This window comes from Muscardinus avellanarius (assembly GCF_963383645.1).
Source record: "Muscardinus avellanarius genome assembly, chromosome: 4".
Lineage (NCBI taxonomy): Eukaryota > Metazoa > Chordata > Mammalia > Rodentia > Gliridae > Muscardinus > Muscardinus avellanarius.
In genome coordinates, this window is record NC_137789.1 from 127,845,939 (window position 1) to 127,867,855 (window position 21,917).

Here is a 21,917-nt window from a genome sequence, read left to right on the forward strand (position 1 = left end):
TAGCTGATTGGCTACTCGTTGCACCAGAATCTCCAGGGTGAGGCTGTGGTAAGTACAGAAAGAGTTCTTCTTCTGGCCAGAGTCCACTCAGAAGAGATTACATTGCACACAGCTGATTGGCTACTGTTCAAAGAGGCACGTACTGAATGAGCAGAGAGTGTTAATAAAAGCTTTGGACCGCAAGCTCACAGTTAACTCAGCAAGAAGAGAAAGTGCGATGGGTCCATTCGTGGTCCTGGTGCTTGTTCTCTCCTGTCTGCTTCTCCTTTCCCTCTGGAGACAGAGCTCTGGGAAGGGGAATCTCCCTCCTGGCCCCACTCCTCTTCCAATTCTTGGGAATATCCTGCAGATTGATGCTAAGGACATCAGCAAGTCCTTAACCAAGGTAAATATGTGTTATACTCCTCTAGTGGCTTGCAAAGGGTAAGTAATTCGCTATTTTTAAATGTATATAGTATTGCTGGAGGCAAGGTTATTTTATTGTAAAGCACACGTTCCCTTTGAGTTATTTTTGGTGTGTCGTTGTCAGAAATAGCGGAGAGAGAGAGAGAGAGAGAGAGTGCATTTTTGCCAGGAAAGTAATATTTCCGGGATAGGGTAGACTTAGACAAGTACTGCTTTGTTTCACAGCCCCTTGTAGTGACTTTTGGTCTGAAGGTAAGCAGTAACGGCAGTGTTTTGAGTTTAGAGATTTTATTCAAGAAGCCATCTATTGTGCATGCCATCTATTTTGTTTGGTACACGTGGGAGTTAAACTTCCTCACAGAAACAGAGTATGTCTGATGGTAAAGAAAGACGTGTAGGTCTACAATAAATATATGTGAAAGAAAGAAAAAAGTGAGAGCCACCTGGGTGGATTCAGAATCTTTGAGGTACATTCTGTGAATGTACTCTATTCAGGACATTGTCCATGTTCTTCTGTGGGATACTGCATGTCCTGGCACTGCCTCTGCTATGCCCATTCTCTTTCTGAGTTAAAAAAAACAAAAAAACCCAAGCCGGGCGTGGTGGCGCACGCTTGTAATCCCCGAGTTTGGGAGGCGGAGACAGGAGGATCGTGCAGGTTCGAAGCCAGCCTTGCTGGCTTAAGACACCCTGTTTCCAAAATAAAATAAAATAAAATAAAATAAAATAGGTCTGGGAGTGTAGCCTGGAGGTAGAAGGGTTTCCAGGAACCCCAGTACCACCAAACAAATAAACAAACAAACAAACAAACACAAAAGACAAAAACAAAAAAACACCAGTGGATCTCAACCAGGGCTGGTCTTTGGAATCATGGAGTGACGGAGTAGTGTTTTTCTTTTCTTTTTTTTAAACTGGAGAATGGGTGTTCTGCCTTCTGAGCTACACCCCAGCCCTATTTTATTGTTTATTTTGAAACAGGATTTCACTAAGTTGCTGAGGGCCTTGCTAAGTTGCTGAGGCTGTCTTCAAATCTGTGACCCTCCTGTCTCAGCCTCCCAAATACCGATAATCCAGGCATGCACTACCATGCCTGGCATCTGGGGAGATTTTAAACAGTGGAGATTCATAGTATTTACCACGGGGCTATGGAGTCAGGTCCCCAGGAAAAGACGTTAACGAGTGAGGCCTGAAGCAGTGTCCTTCACTGAGCAGTTGCTGTTGGGCCAAATGTGGGTATCAAGGACTGTAAAATTCTCAGGAATCGACTCTCAGAGATTGACTAAGCAGAAATTCTCAGAGATCGACTAAACAGGGTTCAGATATTTATTACTTATAAGAAATGGAAATGAATTTGAAGTTCTTTGAACCTCAGTCTCTTTATTCATACAAAGGAGAGTAAATAAGTCCATCTTAAAATGTTGATTAGTTGTGACAATCTGCAATTTTCTTGCAAATGGCAATTTTCTGGCAAATGGCAGTCGTTCTGTATGTGGCAGTTATTTACCATCTTATTCATATATAAAATCCAGAAATATTTGAAGCTGGGTTTGACTGAGTAAAAATATCAGTGATATATTTCATTTCATTCTGATTGATGTCAGTTAGAATAAGTATAGCAAATACTGCCCCCTTTTGCTACTGCTTAAATCTTCTTTCCCATTTCCAGTTCTCAAAAGTCTATGGCCCTGTGTTCACTCTGTACTTGGGCATGAAGCCATCGGTGGTGTTACACGGGTACGAAGCCATGAAGGAAGCCCTGGTTGAACTAGGAGATGACTTCTCTGGAAGAGGCAGTTTCCCATTGTCTGCAAAAACTCATAAGGGCCTTGGTAAGTATTTGCTTGAGTGCTGGGCAGTGGTTTTAGGATGAGACTCAAAGGCAGGTCTTGGCCATCGGTGCGGCTGCCATGGGTCAGTTTCCTCTTTCTTGCCTGAGCTCTCCCTCCTAGTTTGTTTCCCATCCTGGTAGGAATCATCTTCAGCAATGGAGAAAAATGGAAGACAATCCGGCGCTTCTCCATCATGACCCTACGGAATTTCGGGATGGGAAAGAGGAGCTTAGAGGACCGCGTTCAAGAGGAAGCCTGCTCCCTGCTGGAGGAGCTGAGGAAAACCAATGGTGAGTGATTCATTGTTCTGTAGCCCTGGCCTTCTCAGACTGTTCTCCTCTTTATATTTATTTATTTATTTATTTATTTATTTATTTATTTATTTTTTATTTATTTGGTGGTACTGGGGATGGAACCCTTCTATCTCTGGGCTATACTCCCAGACCCATTTACCCATTTTATATTTTTATTTGGAAACAGGGTCTCTTAAGCCAGCGAGGCTGGCTTTGAACCTGTGTGATCCTCCTATCTCTGCCTCCCAAGCGCGGAGATTACAAGCATGCGCCACCACGTCTAGCTATTTTATTTAATTAATTGATTAATTAATTTATTATTATTTATTTTTGCAGTACTGGGGATGGAACCCAGGGGCATTTGACCTCCGAGCTACACCCCCTGCCCTATTTTTTATTCTTTATTTTGAAAGAGGGTCTCACTGAGTTGCGGAGGGCCTCACTAAGTAGCTGAGGCTGTCCGCGAACCGTGATCCTCCTGTCTCAGCCTCCCGAATGCTGGGATTACAAGTTTGCGTCACCACACCCGGCTTTCTCACTCTTTTAAATTGATCATTTAAAAAAAAATATTTTGGAAGCCGGGCGTGGTGCCGCATGCTTGTAATCCCAGCAATTGGGAGGCTGAGACCGGAGGATCGCGGTTCGCGGATCGCCTCAGCTACTTAGTGAGGCCCTCAGCAACTCAGTGAGACCCGGTTTCAAAATAAAGAATAAAAAATAGGGCAGGGGGTGTAGCTTGGAGGTCAAATGCCCCTGGGTTCCATCCCTAGACCCGCAAAAAAAAAATGTAGATATATATATGTATATTGTTACTGGGGACTGAACCCAGGACCATTTTCCTCCAAGATACACCCCACCCCTATTTTATTTTTATTTTTTGAAATCGGGTCTTATTAGATTGATGAGAGTCTTATTCCTGAGGCTATTCTCCAACCCGCAATCCTCCTATTTTAGCCTCCCAAGTACTGGGATTACAGACATGCAAACATCATGCCTGGTTTCTCATCTCTTAAAAAAAAAATTTTTTTTTGGTACTGGGGACTAAATCCAGGGGTGTTCTACTTCCAACATACATACCTCCAGCCCTTTTAATTTTGAAACATGGTTTTACCAAGTTGCTGAGACTAAACCTGCACCTGTGATGTTCTTATCTCTGCCTCCTGTATCAGCCTCCCAAGTATTAGGATTATAGTTGGTCCACACTACACCTAGAAAACTCTTAATTAGCTAATTCCTAGAGATGACAAATATGTTTTCTAATAGCGTGCTTTTGATGTACAAACCAACCTATCCATAGCTCTTACTCACAACCATGCCTTTTCTCAAATTCTCACACACCAAACCAATATTCTTGCCCTAAAGCATTCCAGGGTCAATTATGGGATAATTAGTGATTACCTACCAGGCCCAGAACTCCCTGGAACGATTCAAACTATTCAATCCTAAATTTACCCAGCATACCCACCCCACCTCACTCATTCTCATCTAAACCCCAATAAAGGACCTGCCCCCTGTTTTCCCCTGGCTCTTTCCCCCTCCTGACCACGCAGAAGGCTTCTCAGTGTGCTGCCCCCTTTCCCCACTGTGGTGTGGAGAGCCCTTCCTTTGTGTTATGTGAGTAGCAAACCATCTTTTATTTCTGGGTACTGGGGATTGAACCCAGGGCCATTCTACCTCTGTGCTGCAACCCCAGCCCTTTTTAATTTTTTATGTTGAAACAGGGCTTCACTGAGTTGCCGAGGCTGGCCTCGAACCTGCAATCCTCCTGTCACCCAAGTACGAGGGTGACAGGTGTGCATCTGGGTGAAAACTGCCTTTTTAAGGGCAGCTGGATCTTGACCTCACCATATCTGAATAAATATGAAGTCCTGGGTGAATTGTAAACTAGATTTTGGGTTAGAAGTTTTATAATAATTATATACCCCACCCCCATCCACTGTCAGCTCTACTTATCTGTGCACTGCTTGTCACAATAAATCTGGTTTTCAGTTTGGATCCCAAAGTACCCTGACACTTAATTCTTTCTTCTAAGATTGAAAGTAAGATTTTCACTGTGAATTACATTCTCCACCCAGAAAACTCAAGCTAACAATTCCAAATTATCCCCTATCTCCCAGGCCAAAATAAAACTTGAGTGTTCTGGTGTGTTTCGGCTGACAAGGAGCTTGGCATAAGAGCAGTTAGCCACTAAAGAGGCTTCAGTTACTCAGTCCCCATCATTTCTGCGCAACATTAAAAAACCGACATATGATAATTGTATGTATTTGTAGGGTAGAATGTGATAATTTGACACACATATTTAATTTGTAATGATCAAATTAAGGTAATTAGCATTTTCATCTCCTTAAAAATTCGCCATTGCTTTTTTTGGGAAACTCTTGAATACCTCTCCTCTAGATCTTTGTAAAATATTTATTTAATGGATATAAACTCACCCTAATATGCTACAGAACTTAGAATTTATTTTTCTCTCCAGCTGTATTTTGGTACCTATTAGCCAACTTCTTTCTATTCTTCTTCCTCCTTACCCTTCCTAACTCCGGTGACAACTAATCTACTCTCTTTTATGAGCTCCACGTTTTTAGCTTATATGTGTGAATGAGAATATATATTACGGGCATGGTGGTGCATGCTTGTAATTTCAGTAATTAGGAGACGGAGACAGGAGGATCACAGGTTTGCAGCCAGCGTCATCGACTTAGTGAGGCCCTCCACAACTTAGTGAGACCCTTTTTTAAAATAAAATTAAAACAGGGCTGGGGTTGTAGGTCAGAGTTAGAACACCCCTGGGTTCAATCCCCGGTACCAGAAAACACACACACACACACACACACACACACACACACACACACACACACACACATATATCTTGTATTTTTGTGCCTGGCTTATTTCACTTATAATGTTTCCCAGTTTCATCCATTTTTACCACAGGCAACAGGATTTCATTCTTTTCTTACGGCTGAGCAATATTCCATTTTGTATATGTCCCACAGTTACTTTATACATTCCTCCCTTGTGGACGCCTTTGTTGGTTCCAGTTTTTGACTAGTGTGGATAATGTGTACAACACTTTCCATTCAAGTCACCCTTAATTATACCTGTGAGGTAAATTTGTAGACTTTTCACAGTTAAAGTTTATTGATTATTTGATTACAACAATCTCATTTAAATTGTCCACAAAGGAAAACATCTATTCCGTTTTGTTTTCTTTTGCAATAAAATATGGATTGACCTACATGGTGGTCAAACTTAAAAATTTTTAATAACTTACAAAAATAGTACTCATTGGTGGTTACATAGAGGAGTAACTCAGAATTCCACAAGAGGGCAGGCTTTGTCTAATAAACTGAAAGTGTGCTCTGAATGGTTTTGATACTTATTCCTAGGGCAGGACATATTTCCCCCCTTTCAATATTGAAATATAGAAATAAAATAAATAACTTATCCATTTAGTCTCTTTTGAGTGTGGTTCTGGGGATGAACCCAGGAGAATTCCACCTTTGGGCTATACCCCAGCCTATTCTTTATTTTTAAAAAGAGTCTCACTAAATTGTGGAAGGCCTCGGTAAATTGTTGAGGCTGGCCATGAACCTGTGACCCTCCTCTTTCAACCTCCTGAGTACTGGGATTACAAACTCAATTTGGCCTTTTGTGTTGGTTTCTATCTGTGATTTAAATTTGAAATGAAAGCCAGTTTGTAATCCCCGCTGAGATTACAAGGCTGAGACAGGAGGATCACACAGGTTCGAAGCCAGCCTCAGCTATTTCGTGAGGCTCTCAGCAACTTAGTGAGACCCTGTTTCAAAATAAAATAGAAAGTAGAAAGCTGGGCGTGGTGACGCACGCTTGTAATCCCTGCGCTTGGGAGGCTGAGACAGGAGGATCGCACGGGTTCGAAGCCAGCCTCAGCTACTTAGTGAGGCTTTCAGCAATTTAGGGAGACCCTGTTTCCAAATAAAATATAAAAAAGGTTTGGGAGTATAGCCCGGAGGTAGAAAGCCTCTGGGTTCCACACCCAGTACCACAAAGAAAAAAAAAAATTGAAATGAACATTCCTTATTTTACTTTTATTTTAGGCAAACAAATCTGTCTTTTTAGAATTTGTCCTCATTTTCATTGGCTTTTCTTTTCATTTTACATGGCTAGCTCTTGCCTTTTTACATTTGTCTCATCAAATACCTGCATTTCCTGTAGCTGTTATCTTTTTAGTCTTCCCCTCTGCTGGTTCTACGCACAGTTCTTTCAACTATTCATTATATAGAAAAGGTTCCCAGGTAGCTATTTACTTCTGTCTGAGATGATTGTCTTCAGGTTTTCCAGAGAGATGTGATTCTAACCTGATAACTTGAATTATTAGGGATTTAAAAAAATGTAACCTTATTTTGCATTTTTTCATTTGTCCTCCAAAATAATGGTTACCCTGGGTCAGAATCATACAAACAAAGGCAGGGATTTTTTTTTCTTTTTTTTTTTTTCGGTGGTACTGGGGTTTCTGGAAGCCCTTCTACCTCCAGGCTACACTCCCAGACCTATTTATATTTTTATTTGGAAACAGGGTCTCTTAAGCCAGCATGGCTGGCTTCGAACCTGCTTGATCCTCCTGTCTCCGCCTCCCAAGTGTGGGGATTACAGGAGTGCACCACCACGCCAGCCTGAACGCAGGGATGTTAACAGAAGGTTTGGATAACCATCATTAAACTAAGCTAAGATGGAAAGATTGATTCAGAGTTAAGGGAAGAGTGGTGTTTTGATTTTTAAGTAAGCTGCAGTTTTTGCTAATAGAGAACTTCCAGGTAGATATTACCTTGACGTTTCTGTAGTACCTTTGCCTGTTATTAATAGCAAAATGCTTCACATGTATATTTTGATGATTTTTAAAACGGTTTCCATTTCTCTAGGCGCACCCTGTGATCCCACCTTCATCCTGGGTTGCGCTCCCTGCAATGTGATCTGCTCCATTATTTTCCACAAACGTTTTGATTATCGAGATCAGAATTTTCTTAATTTGATGAAAAAGTTCAATGAAAGCCTCCTACTTGGTAGCTCCACATGGATTCAGGTGAGATGCAGAAACTTCCTTCATGAAACCATTTGTGTTCTCTTCTCTGACAAGTCTAAAATTCTACATGGACAGAGCTGTGGAGTGAATGTCTAAAAAACGTACATTTTGTATACTACAGTGTGCCAACTCTGGAAATCAAGTTCCCCCCTCCCCTTTTAGTTTTGTTTGTGTGTTTGTTTTTGCCGTACTGGGGATGAAACCCAGGGACATTCTACATCTGAGCTATACTTCCAGCCTTATTTATTTATTTTTTTTTTTGTGGGTCTGGGGATGGAACCCAGAGGCATTTGACCTCCAAGCTACACCCCCTGCCCAATTTTTAATTCTTTATTTTGAAACAGGGTCTCACTGAGTTGCGGAGGGCCTCACTAAGTAGCTGAGGCTATCCGCGAACCGTGATCCTCCGGTCTCAGCCTCCCGAATGCTGGGATTATAAGGGTGTGCCACCGTGCCCGGCTCCAGCCCTATTTTCTATTCTTTATTTTGAAACAGGGTCTCACTGAGTTGCAGAGGGCCTCACTAAGTAGTAGCTGAGGCTGTCCTCGAACTGTGATGCTCCTGTCTCAGCCTCCCATGCTGGGATTACAAGTACATGCCATGTTTAGTTTTTTTTTTAAATGGTCTGTTGTAGATAACTTTTTAATTTTTTTTAATGTTCAGCAGAGTGTAGGTGTTTTTCTAAACTATTTGTTAAGAATCAACATTCTTTGTCATGCGTGGTCTGTGTCTGTTCCTTTAGTTTATGTTCAGATAGTTTTAAATTTTATTTCCCTGGTATTGAGAATTGAACGCAGGGCCTCATGTCAAGTGCTCTACCACTGAGCAACATCCCCAGGCTTTTTAAAATTATATATTGTGACAGGGTCTTGCTAAGTTGCCAAGTCTGGCCTCACTAAGTTTAATATATATATATATATAAATATATATATATATATATATATATATATATATATAGAGAGAGAGAGAGAGAGAGAGAATAGGTCTGGGAGTGTAGCCCAGAGGTAGAAGGGCTTCCAGGAACCCCAGTACCACAAAAAATAAAAATAAAAAAATAAAATTAATCAGTATATGTAGGTGCTTTTTTTTTGGTACTGGGGCTGGAACTTAGGGGCATTCTACCACCGAGCTACACCTCCAGCCCTATTTTTTATTCTTTTTTTTGAAAGGGTCTCACCGAATTGCAAAGGGCCTCACTAAGTAGCTGAGGCTGGCTGTGCACCATGATCCTCCTGTCTGATCCTTTCAAATGTTGGGATTACAAGCATGTGCCACCCTGCCCAGCTATGTAGGTACTTTTGAATGTCCTAATTTTCAAAAAATGCTTCCTCCCCAGCTGTTCCTCCCAGTGTCTTCCCATGGGCCTTAACTCCTTAACTGTACTCTTTTGCCCAGGGTGGCTTTGGGTTGCCAAGTAGCATTATGAGTTTATTGATACTGCCTGTTGGGTTTTTTTTTTTTTTTTTTGCCCCAGTGAATTCTGATTGAAATGAAATAAATACACATGCCTTGCTTTCAAGCTACCGGCGAGCCTCAGACAAGTTAGAACACAGAAAGAACCTCTGTTTTTCTAGAACCAAGAATCAGGGTCCCATACTGGGAACAGGGTCACTCTGATTAAGGCCATGGCCAGGCTGAGGATGAAGGCAGGGAGAGGGCAAGCATAGTGCTCCAGGTTTACTACCATTTTTATTTTTCATAGTATTGGAGATTAAACAAAGGGGCATTTTACCTCTGAGCTACACGCCCAGCTATATCCATGTACACCCTATTTTTTATTCTTTATTTTGAAACAGGGCCTCACTAAGTAGCTGAGGCTGGCTGCGAACCTGTGATCCTCCTGTTTCAGCCTCCCAAGTACTGGAACGACAAACATGCGCCACCATGCCTGGATTTTCTACCATTTTTAAATTGTGCCCCCAATACCTTTTTTTTTTTTTTTTAACAATTTAGCTTGTAAATGTCTGCATATTCTCCAGAGTTCTGATAAAGTTGATGCCTACAGTTTTTCCTCAGTTCTTTGAAGAAGGTTTTTGGCGGGGGTGTGATGGGCTGTCCACTGTACCTACTGTGAAGTGAGTGTTTGGCCACCACGTCCTTTCTGGATCTTGGCATCATGGTGTGAACATCTCAGAAAGATAGTAGAGGCCTTGATTTTACAGGCAGAGAGACAAATGCCTGATTGTAGGGCTGGATTCAAGCCCAGTGACTATAGTGGTTTTCCCACCAAACCTCTGATTCCAGGCAGTACTTTGGTGACTGTCCTAAAGCATGCCCACGGTCCAAGGTGGCATCAAAGGTTTTTGCTGCAAAGCTCCCATTACCCACAGGCCTGTCTACCAATCAACACTTAGAGACCTCTTCATCACGTTACTGGACAGAAACAATGTCTTAATTTAAGACGTCAAGGGTGGAGAGTAGGAGCATAGAATGTGCTGGGAACCCCTGGATAGTGAGGGTTGTTTAGCGCTCCAGCTGGGATCCTAGTTGAGAAGGTAACCAGGGTAAGGAGGACTTAATCATTGGGTTTTGGAGTGTATGAACCTTATGAAAATGTATCGCAATTTTGCCCTCTATTGAGTTGGCATGTCCTAGCCTCTCAATCTGAAAGGTAATTACATGGTTTTATGGAAGTAAATTAACCACCCTTGTGCACAAATACTTATCCCTAATATGCTGAGTTGAACCCTTCAACTTTTTCAAGGGGTGCATCTTTGCACCCTTCCCAGCTATAAAACCGTGATTCTATCCCCGAGACTGATTGCTGGTATGAGAAATGTCAGAAAGTGATTCTATGCTCTGTGTCAGGTAACCCAAACTACCTTTACGTCTCCTTATCTACAGCAGGTGAACCTCACCAGTTCACGCCATTCTGCAGTTTAAGGTTGCAGCAGGTTAAAATGAGAGAATGCTTTAATGCTATAAAAATAATGTATAAATATAGAAATTCTTCCCCTTTGATCATGCGGTCAGCTTGCTCCCATCCCTCTGTCAGCATAGAGGATTTCTTTATGAGTACAATTAAAAGCTGTTTTTCAAGTTAGAGGCTATTTTTTAATCCACTCCAGTTTTTAATCAGGGCTTGGCTTATGGTATTCATATATTTCTTCTTTGCATATTCTTAATTTAATAGATATTATTCTCACCTTTTAAGGTCTGCAATGCTTTCCCTGTTCTTATGGACTATCTCCCAGGCAGTCATAACAAAATAATGAAAAATTTTGCTTATATAAAGAGTTATGTTTTGGAGAAGGTCAAAGAGCACCAAGAATCGCTGGACATCAACAATCCTCGGGACTTCATTGATTGTTTTCTGATCAGAATGGAAGAGGTAAAGTGCTATTCCTTTGCTTGCATTTCATAATGGATTGATAATTTCTGTACTTACTGGGGATGTATAAGGTTGAGGCAGGAGCACTTGGAAAGCACTGTAAGTTTCTATTGTGTGCATGGATTGGGACTAATCCTTAAGGGAGATTTGAAATAGAATAACTCAGGAATTAGAATAAATGGGAACTATTTTTAGCACTAATAATTTTTTTTTTTTTTGCGAGTTTGGGGATGGAACCCAGGGGCATTCTACCTTTGAGCTACACCCCCAGCCCTATTTTTTATTCTTTATTTTGAAACAGGATCTCACTGAGTTGTGGAGGGCCTCACTAAGTAGCTGAGGCTGTCCACAAACCGCGATCCTCTGGTCTCAGCCTCCCCAATGCTGGGATTAGAAGTGTGCGCCACCACGTTCGGCTACTAATAATGATTTTGATGAAAGAAAGAATGTACACCTATGGTAAAATGGAGGTATAAACAAGTCAGAAGCCAGGGGTGGTGGCGCACGCTTGTAATCCCAGCATTCGGGAGGCTGAAACTGGAGGATCGCGGTTCGTGGACAGCCTCGGCTACTTAGTGAGGCCCTCGGCAACTTAGTGAGACCCTGTTTCAAAATAAAGAATAAAAATAGGGCAGGGGATGTGGCTTGGAGGTCAATTTCTCCTGGGTTCCATCCCCTGACCTGCAAAAAATAAGTCAGAAAATATAAAATATCAAGCCATGAAAGAAATGTGGATGAACTGATCATATCACAGAGCATTTGAGAGAGCGAGGAGGAAGGGGCTCTTGCTTTTCCTGAGGTTTGACATAGATCTCTAAGTATTTAAGTGGGAGACAGGAGAAGGAATAGATAGAATGTGTAGAATGATATAATGAGGGCTTCATATTTGTGTGGTGGCAGAGATGGAAGAGAGACATTTTAGTTGACTGTAACCAGAAATGAATCTGGACAAATAAGGAGGTGGAGTTATCCGTCAGGTCTTCTGAAAACCTGCATGTTGATATAGAGTTGTGATGTGATCAGGTATATGTGTGATTTGTGGCAAATGCCTGCACACTTATTGCAGTGGCTTCCTCTGCTCCTGTGAAAATTGCTTCTGGAAGTGGGTCTATTGTATTTTTCTGTGGTATAAGGAGATTTGGGAATGCAGAGACTCATCTGGCCAGGGCTGGGTAGTTAAGGATGTGTTCCCTTGGGTGGGAGCTGTAGAAGTGGTGACCCTCACGGCTCCTTCCAGGGACAACGGACAGCCTGGTCTTTAATCGCTGGGGGAAGGATCATGGTGTGGCTGGGGAGGTGCCAGCTCCTGCTCTGGCTGCCCGAGGTCTGCTTTTTTGTTGGCCTAGTTAACAGACTAGTGGAAGCTCATCAGTTAGCAGTAGCACATCCCTTCCAAGGAGAAACTGAAACCTTTGACTTTAATCCCCTTCTCTGCCCTGATTCTTGAGTGTAAATCCTCTGGAAGTGCTTTGCCCCTGTATAAATCCACTTTTCTCTGTGTTCTAGAGACACTCCTGTATGATTGTTTCCTCCACTCCCAGAGCTGATGAATTTAGAGTCAATCTGTGGGGAACCTTTGAGTTAGGGTGTTATAATTGTGGTCCAAACCTCCCTCTCCGCCGGATGTTGGAGATGCCTCTCAGATTATATGGCTTGTTGGGAGCCATTAAGGTTTTCCCCTAAAAGAATATTTCTGACTCAGCTGGCCTGTCCTTTACCCAGAGTCAACAAGGTTTGGGATCATGGGAAGTTCAAAGTAAAAGGTCTGAGAGAAGATCAGGTGGTGATGGCACGAGGGTACTGATTAACCTACCTGTAATGTATGCGCTTTGGATTGGTCTGTATTGTATTCCGGTGGTGATAGCATGAGAATGTTGATTGACCTGTAACTCTATACATACCCCAGGAAAGGCCCAAGAGGGGTGATGATATTGACCCAGAAGTAGGCGTCAGTCAGTTGGCCAGTAGGTCAGCCCAATAGAGAATACTGACCCAGGAGCAGGGGTTGGCCAGTAGAGATAGTAGTCTGGCACCTCCCCCATGTTAGAATTAAATATTCTTTGAATCAAATTCTAAGAGTTGAATTCTTCATCCTCATGCCTCTCTTCAGAACCCGTACTTTTGCCAGCTGGCTCTGGCAATGGCATATTGTTCAGGGTGGGATCAGGGCTCAAGTGTGCAGTGGTTTTTCTTACCTGCTAGACGTAGATGTTTTATCAGCTGCCTAGTGTGTGGGAATCTCTTGGCTTGCCCCTGAGTTTCTCATAGGTAATTGATACCAGAATTATTTGGGCAAATGGAGAGTCACAGCCTCTTCTTCTACCACATTGCTGATGTCACACTCCAGGAATTGCAAATTCTTGATTCTGGCTTATAATATTTTTTTTGAGATTTTGCTCTAATATACCAATTAATACTCATTAAAATTGTGTGTGCATACACATGAGAAAACCTAATTAATATTGGCTTTACAAAATAGTGCATTTGTCTCGCTTATAAGGAGTCTCATGCTGGTTCCTCTATAACTCGTACAGTAGCCCAGAGACATCGTGGACTCAGCTGCTTTTGCTACTGCTCATGCTGTCTCCCTTCTCTCAGTTACTCCCCTTTTAGGAAAAATTGTCTCATTCGCATGCATTCATCATATTTTCACAGATTATGGCTAGTGGTGCAGAAACTTCAATAATGGAGCTTCTCTAAGAGACCAAGATGAAGGACACTAGTAGTATCTTTACAAAGCCTTCTGAAATTCGCCCTCCACCTCTTTTCCTTTCCCTTTTTCTTTCCTCCCTCTCTCCCCCTCCCTTTCCATATTCGTTATGATCCAGGGGGTCGAATCCAGGGCCTTCTGAATGCTAGGCACACACTCTAATCTTGAGCTACAGCATTAGCCTGAGCCTTTGTCTTGACGCTTAGATGCTAGTGTTTATGGCAGTGTCTCCATCACTTCTCCTGTAATATATACATTCTGAGTAAGAAGAACAAAAGAGGGAAAGTGGCATTATATGTTCCTTCTTATATGTCATTGTTAAAACATATGTCACATGGCTGTCATAACTAAGAAAGTCGCTGAGAAATGAAATCTTCAGGCAAGCAAGTGATAAGGGGCAGGAAATAACGACTGGGTAAATGAATCTACTTTCTCTGCCGTATGATGCAGTTGTTGCAGTTTTAGTACCATACTCTCTTTTGGCTAAGTTTTATTATTTTTAGAATAACCCAAGTTACTTTGGATTCACGGTAATCAAATATGCTGGCAAACTGTCAAATAATTAATCATGTAATTTTTTTTTAGGAAAAACACAATAAACAGTCTGAATTTACTATTGAAAACTTGCTGGGCTCCCGGCGGCGGCGGCGGCTGCGCGCGGTGGCATTTTTCTGAAGTTGTTCATTGAGTCTTTCCAGCATTTTCCTGCAGATAGAACTAGATGGCGACGGAGGAAAGCGGCACTTACAAGTCCCGCTAACAACCCAACTCTACTACCACAAAACCAGCGCCTTTCAGAGCCAGAAAACACCACCAGCAAAGAAATAAAAACGGTAACTACAAGGGACAGAGAAAAAGGGCTGGAAAAACAAGACACCAGAAAAAAACCAGCCCGAAGTGCCGCGCCCGCGCAGCGCTGAGCGGCCAGAGCCGCAGCGCGGATTGGGGGGAGCCGCAGAGTGGAGCGGCCTGCCGCGTCGCGGAACCGCCAGAGCGGCCGGAGTGGCCAGACCCGCGGTGCAGAGCAGCCGAAGCCGCGGTTCAGAGCAGCCGAGTAGAGCGGCCAGAACAGCCAAGCGGAGTGGCCAGAACAGCCGGAGCGGCCAGAGCCGCAGCGCGGATTGCCTGGAGCGGCCACGCGGAGTGGCCAGAGCCGCGGAGTGGAGCGGCTGGAGCAGCCGGAGCGGAGCGGCCAGAACAGCTGAGCGGAGCGGCCAGAGCAGCCGAGCAGAGCGGCCAGAACAGCCGGAGCGGAGCGACCAGAACAGTCGGAGCAGCCAGAGCCGCGTTGCGGAACGGCCGGAGCGGCCGGAGTGGCCAGACCCGCGGTGCAGAGCAGCCAGAGCCGGGCGCAGAGCGGCCGGAGCGGAGCGGCCTACATCTCCCCTAGCAGCACCAGGCTCCAGAGAGGAGGGAGACTCAAAACAGAGCTCAAATCCAGAGAGGAGGTACTTTGGCCTCGCGGCCTAGGACGCAGAAGCAGCGTCTTACTGCTGGCGGCAGTGGTGAGTTCACCGGACAGCCCTAGACCAATCCATTCAACCAGCCACCAGGAGCCTGAGAGGAGCGGTTGACAGCAAGCTGAGGTGAGCAGGTGCTGAACAGCCGGGCGGCAGTCAGCAGTTTTGTTGGTGCAGGGAACATCTAAAGCTCCCAAGGGCCGAGCACAGCACAACTGGCAGGGACTCAGAGCGGAGTTCAAAACCAGAGAAGAAATACGCCGCATCACGGCCAAGGGCGTGGCAGTGGTGCCATATTGCCAGTGGCGGCAGCAGCGAATCCACCAAGTTCACTACAGCTCCATCAGCGCACTCAATAACCGTGAGTCAAATTGTGACCCCTAGGGAAGAAATCCCAGTACTGCGCTCCCAGGGACTTGCGCAGATAGTCTCCCTGGGTCGGAGATTTTAGCAGTGCAGCCCAGGGGGGGAGTGGCAGTGGCAGAGATATCATACCATAGTCACAACTCCCCACTGGAGAACGCCCAACTTGGCACTCCCCACAGTCTAAGCAGCCTTGATTGACTCCCTGGGTCTGAGACTTTGTGATACAAACCAGTTAAGGAGTAGTGGTGACTGAGATACCACAGACACGAGATCCAGAGCATCTTAAGTGAACTCGTAGTGACTCGGGGAAGAACCCAGAGAAGGCACAAACTTCCAAAATCATGGGAAAGAGAAATAACAATGGAGCAGTGAATGCCAACAACCCCACAACATCAGAATCTGATAACACAGAAATCCAAAGATCTCTAGAAGATCAAATTAGGAAAATAACTTTAGAAATAATAGAGGACTTTCGAAAAGAATTTAGAGAGAGTCAAAAAGAGATAAAGGATGCAATTAATGAAGTAAAGGCCTCAATCCAAAGTATAAACAACAGATTAGACCACATGGAGAATAGAATCTCGCTCCTTGAAGATGATCATTCTAAAAATGAACGCATAGTTTCTAATTTAGAAAAAAAAACCCGACAGCAGGAATCTGACATTGAAGAAATATGGGCCCATTTCAAGAGAGCTAACCTAAGAATAATTGGAATAGAGGAGGGAAAAGAAGGTGAAACCAAAGGGATCAACAATCTCTTCAAGGAAGTAATAGCAGAAAATTTTCCAAACATAGAGCAAGAGGTCGATACACAGATCCAGGAAACTTATAGAACTCCCTTTAGACAGGATCAGAGAAGAGGATCCCCACGCCACATAATTGTCAAAATGACTAATGTGGAAGCCAAGGAGAGAATCTTAAAGGCAACAAAAACAAAAGGCCACGTGACATACAGAGGCAAACCAATTAGAATCACTCCAGACTTCCCAAACCAAGTTATGAAAGCCAGAAGGGCTTGGAGTAACATATTCCAAACTCTGAAAGAAAACAACTTCCAGCCAAAAATTTCCTACCCAGCAAAACTATCCATCAAATTAGATGGGGAAATAAGAAGCTTCCATGACAAACAGCAACTGAAGGAATTTATGTCTTCAAAACCAGCGCTAGAGAAAATACTCAAGGAGATTAACTGCAAAGAGGAAATGGGTAATACACGCCAGAACCAAAGAAACAAGAATTCCCATCCAGCAGACAACTAAGCAAAGAAGAATAAACAGTATCTTAAACAGAAATAAGATCTTAACATGTTGGGAATTAAAAATTATCTCTCTATAATCACACTTAATGTAAACGGCCTCAACTCCCCAATAAAAAGACATAAAGTGGCAAAATGGATTAAAAGCCAGAATCCATCCATCTGCTGCTTACAAGAAACACACCTTACAAGTAAAGATAGGAACAAACTCAAGGTAAAGGGCTGGAGCAAGGTAATCCATGCTAATGGTACTCGAAGACAAGCAGGAGTAGCAACTATGATATCAGACAAGTTAGACTTCAAACCCAAACTTATTAGAAGAGACAAAGAAGGTCACATCTTACTGGTAAAAGGAATAGTCCAGCAAGAGGAAATAACAATAATCAACATCTATGCCCCAAACATAGGGGCAGCTACTTTCATAAATCAAACTCTTTGTGATATGAAGTCACACATAAATCCCAACACAATAATACTGGGAGACTTCAACACACCTCTCACAATACTAGACCGATCTTCCAGACAAAGGGTCAGTAAAGATGTCTCAGAACTAAAGAACACCATTAACCAAATGGACCTGTTGGACTCATATAGAATATTTCACCCAACTACAGCAGAGTTTACATTTTTCTCAGCTGCTCATGGAACCTTCTCCAAAATAGATCACATCCTGGGACACAAAATGAGCACTAGCAAATTTAAAAAATGTTACATACTTCCCTGTGTCATTTCAGACCATAATGGAATGAAACTAGAAATCAACTATAAGAAGACTCAGAGAAACAACATAAACATGTGGAGACTGAACACCACACTTCTGAATGAAGAATGGGTCATAGAAGATGTAAGAGGTGAAATCAAGAAATTTCTAGAAACAAATGAAAATAAAGAAACAACATATCAAAACCTCTGGGACACTTTGAAGGCAGTATTAAGAGGAAAATTTATAGCACTGAGTGCTCACATAAGAAAAACAGAAAATCTTCAAATAAATAGCCTTATGACACACCTCAAAGCCCTTGAAAAGCAGGAACAATTGAACCCCAAAGCCAGCAGAAGACGGGAAATTATTAAAATTAGAGCAGAAATTAACGAAATAGAGAATAAAAAAACAATACAGAAAATCAACAAAACTAAAAGCTGGTTTCTTGAAAAAATTAACAAGATTGATAAACCATTAGCCAACCTAACTAAAAAAAAGAGAGAATCAACCCAAATTATGAAGATAAGGGATGAAAAAGGAGACATTACTACTGACAGCGTAGAAATCCAGAGGATTATCAGAAACTACTTTGAAAAACTATACTCCAACAAAATGGAAAACCTGGAGGAAATCGACAACTTCCTAGATAAATACAACCTTCCTAAACTGAGTCAAGAAGATATAGAACACTTAAACCAACCAATAACAATTAAAGAGATTGAAACAGCAATAAAGAGCTTACCATCAAAGAAAAGCCCAGGACCAGATGGTTTCCCAAGTGAATTCTATAAAACCTTTATAGGAGAACTAATCCCAATACTACTCAAACTATTTCGGGAAATAGAAAAAACCGGGACTCTCCCAAATACATTCTATGAAGCCAACATCACACTAATACCCAAACCGAATAAAGACAGTTCAAGGAAGGAAAACTACAGGCCTATATCTCTGATGAACTTGGATGCAAAACTATTAAACAAAATACTAGCAACACGCATTCAAAACCACATCAAGAAAATCATTCACCATGACCAGGTAGGGTTCATCCCAGGGATGCAAGGCTGGTTCAATATACGAAAATCAATCCATGTAATTCATCATATAAACAGAATCAAAGACAAAAACCACATGATCATCTCAATAGATGCTGAAAAAGCATTTGATAAAATTCAACATCCATTTATGATAAAAACACTGCAGAGAATTGGAATAGAAGGAACATATCTCAACATTATTAAGGCAATCTACAATAAGCCCACTGCCAACATCATATTAAATGGGGAAAAACTTCAAGAATTCCCCCTAAAAACTGGAACGAGACAAGGATGTCCACTATCACCACTTCTCTTCAATATAGTACTAGAGACTCTAGCCAGAGCAATAAGGCAAGAAAAGGAAATCAAAGGAGTACAAATAGGAAAAGAAGAACTCAAGCTTTCACTATTTGCAGATGACATGATACTATACTTAGAAAACCCAACAAACTCAACCAAAAGACTTATAGAACTGATCAACAAATTCAGCAAGGTATCTGGATACAAAATCAATCTTAAAAAATCAGAAGCTTTCCTGTACACCAACCATAAATCCACTGAAAAAGAAATTCAGAAAACACTTCCACTCAGGATCTCCCACAAAAAAATAAAATACCTAGGAATAAACTTGACCAAGGAGGTAAAAGATCTCTACAAAGAAAATTATAAAACACTGAAAAAAGAAATCGAAGAAGATCTTAGAAGATGGAAAGACCTTCCATGTTCATGGATTGGCAGAATAAATATTATTAAAATGGCCATACTCCCAAAACTGATCTACAGATTTAATGCAATGCCCATTAAACTACCAAGATCATTCCTCACAGACATAGAAAAATCAGTCCTTAAATTTATCTGGAATAACAAAAAGCCCAGAATAGCCAAGGTAGTTCTCAGCAACAAAAACCACGCAGGAGGAATCACAATACCTGACTTTAAACTATACTACAAAGCCATTGTAATAAAAACAGCATGGTACTGGCAAAAGAACAGATATATAGACCAATGGAGCAGAATAGAAGACCCAGAAACAAGTCCACACACTTTCAGCCAATTGATTTTTGACAAAGGGGCCAAAAACATACACTGGAAAAAAGATAGCCTCTTTAACAAATGGTGTTGGCAAAACTGGTTAAACATATGCAGAAAATTGGATGTTAATCCCACTTTTTCACCCTGTACAAAAGTCAACTCACGATGGATCAAAGACTTGGAAATTAAACCAGAGACTTTGAAGCTCCTTGAAGAGGGCATAGGTCCAACACTACAACACATAGGCACAGACAAACATTTCCTCAACAAGACCCCAAAAGCACAACAAATTAAAAGGAGAATCAATACATGGGATTGCATGAAACTGAAAAGCTTCTGTTCAGCAAAGGAAACTATCAAGAATCTCAATCGAGAGCCAACAGAATGGGAGAAGATTTTTGCCACCTACACCACTGATAGAGGACTAATATCTAGAATATACAGAGAACTCAAGAAACTCAACACTAAGAAAACAAAACATCCAATAACAAAATGGGCAAATGAACTAAATAGACACTTCACAAAAGAAGAAATTCAAATGGCCAATAAATGCATGAAAAAATGCTCAACATCACTGGCAATCAGAGAGATGCAAATCAAAACTACCCTGAGATTTCACCTAACTCCAACTAGAATGGCCATCATTCAAAACACAAACAACAACAGATGCTGGCGAGGATGTGGAGAAGTGGGAACTCTAAGACATTGTTGGTGGGATTGCAAATTAGTGCAACCACTTTGGAAAACAGTATGGAGAATCCTCAGAAGAATGGGAACAAATCTACCATTTGATCCAGCAATACCACTGTTGGGTATCTACCCAAAAGAAAAGAAACCAAACTATCAAACTAATGCATGTGTATCTATGTTCATAGCTGCACAATTCACCATAGCCAAACTATGGAACCAGCCAAGATGTCCATCAACAGATGAATGGATTACAAAACTGTGGGATATGTACACAATGGAATTTTACTCAGCCATCAAAAAAAACTCAATTACATCATTTTCAGGGAAATGGATGGAGCTGGAGGACATTATGCTAAGTGAGATTAGTCAGGCACAAAAAATAAGAAATCAGATGCTTTCCCTAATATGTGAGAGCTAGGGAGAAATGGGTCATAGGAGGAACTCTTGGAAAAGCATCAGTAACTTTTAACTCTGTTTACATTGTCTTTGGATATACAATATTTTTTTATTTTTTAAGGGAGTTTATTTACCCATTTGTTGCCTGTGCCATTGAAATCATATCCAAGAAATCACTTCCAATTTCAATGTTGTGAGGTTTTATGACCCAGATTTTCTTCTAAAAGCTGATAGTATTAAGATTTATATTTAGGTCCTTTATCTATTTTGAGTTAATATTTGTATATGTGTTAGGTAAGGGTCCAATTTTATTATTTTTCATTTATTATTATTTTTCAACAATATTTAGTTAAAAGACTAGTATTTCCTCCACCAAAAGTTCATGGAAACCTTGTCAAAAATAACTTGACAATGTATGGAAGAATTTATCTCTAGGCTTTTATTTAGCTCCAATGGTTTATATATCTGCCTTTAGAACAGTACTACACTGTTTCAATTATTGTAGCTTTATATGGTTTGAAATCAGAAAATATACATCTTCTAGCTTTGTTCTTCTTTGAGACTGTTTTGGGTATCTAGAGCCCATATTCCATATCAGGATAGATTTTTTTCTGAAAAATAAATAAATAAATGTATGATAGTTTCACCTAAAAAAAAAAAAAGAAAAAAAAATATTCTCTGGTAAGAAAGAAAGCAAAAAGAAATATTGAAATGTTATCTTTAAGTCATCAAAAGTTTGGTACCAGACAAATGAAACTGTTATGTGAGATTATCAATGTTAATATTGTATAAATTGCTATAATACTAGATGTCAACCACTAAGCCAAGCGTGGGAAGGAGGGATGGGGAGGGAATGGGGTGGGGATCGGGTAGGGGCTAACTGGGCGATGTGTGCATGTATGTCTACAAAAGTATCTTATTTATACCACTATGATGTATGAATACATTGCACCAATAAAAAATAAATTAAAAAAAAAAAAAATAAAAAAAAAAAAAAAAAAAAAAAAAAAAAAAAGAAAACTTGCTAATCACTGTGCTTGATATGTTCATGGCGGGAACAGAGACAACAAGTACCACTCTGAGATATGGACTTCTGCTCCTGCTGAAGCATACGGAGATCACAGGTATGGCCATAGCCAGCGAGCACAGGGGATTCCAGAAAGATGTGGTGAAGACGCTGCTAACATTCTCCTCCTTCAGTCTCTTAGAAGAGCTTCAGGATTGACGTATGTGTGCTACTAGCTGTAATTTGTGAAAATACAATGAAGGCATGAAAACGAGGCAAGTTTTCATAAGAGGGAAGAGTGAATGAGAGAAGGAAGACCATGTGAGCAGAAGCAAAAACAAAAGC

General features: G+C 41.5%; 1 protein-coding gene across 3 annotated transcripts in view; it reads left to right on the forward strand.

The window, feature by feature from the left end:
- Positions 1 to 217: 217 nt before the first annotated feature.
- LOC308261986 (cytochrome P450 2C18-like) overlaps positions 218 to 21,917 on the forward strand; it is a gene marked incomplete at both ends in the record, with an annotated part of 31,591 nt that continues 9,891 nt past the window's right edge. Inside the window, 7 exons of one of the 3 annotated variants that reach the window (XM_080694223.1) lie at positions 218 to 385; positions 2,072 to 2,250; positions 2,355 to 2,524; positions 7,429 to 7,589; positions 10,744 to 10,920; positions 14,216 to 14,261; positions 21,583 to 21,690. In XM_080694223.1, coding sequence (XP_080550349.1) covers positions 218 to 385; positions 2,072 to 2,250; positions 2,355 to 2,524; positions 7,429 to 7,589; positions 10,744 to 10,920; positions 14,216 to 14,261; positions 21,583 to 21,690 — 1,009 coding nt within the window. The remainder of the gene's footprint in view (positions 386 to 2,071; positions 2,251 to 2,354; positions 2,525 to 7,428; positions 7,590 to 10,743; positions 10,921 to 14,215; positions 14,262 to 21,582; positions 21,691 to 21,917) is intronic. The other 2 variants (XM_080694224.1, XM_080694225.1) reach the window with 2 other exon arrangements.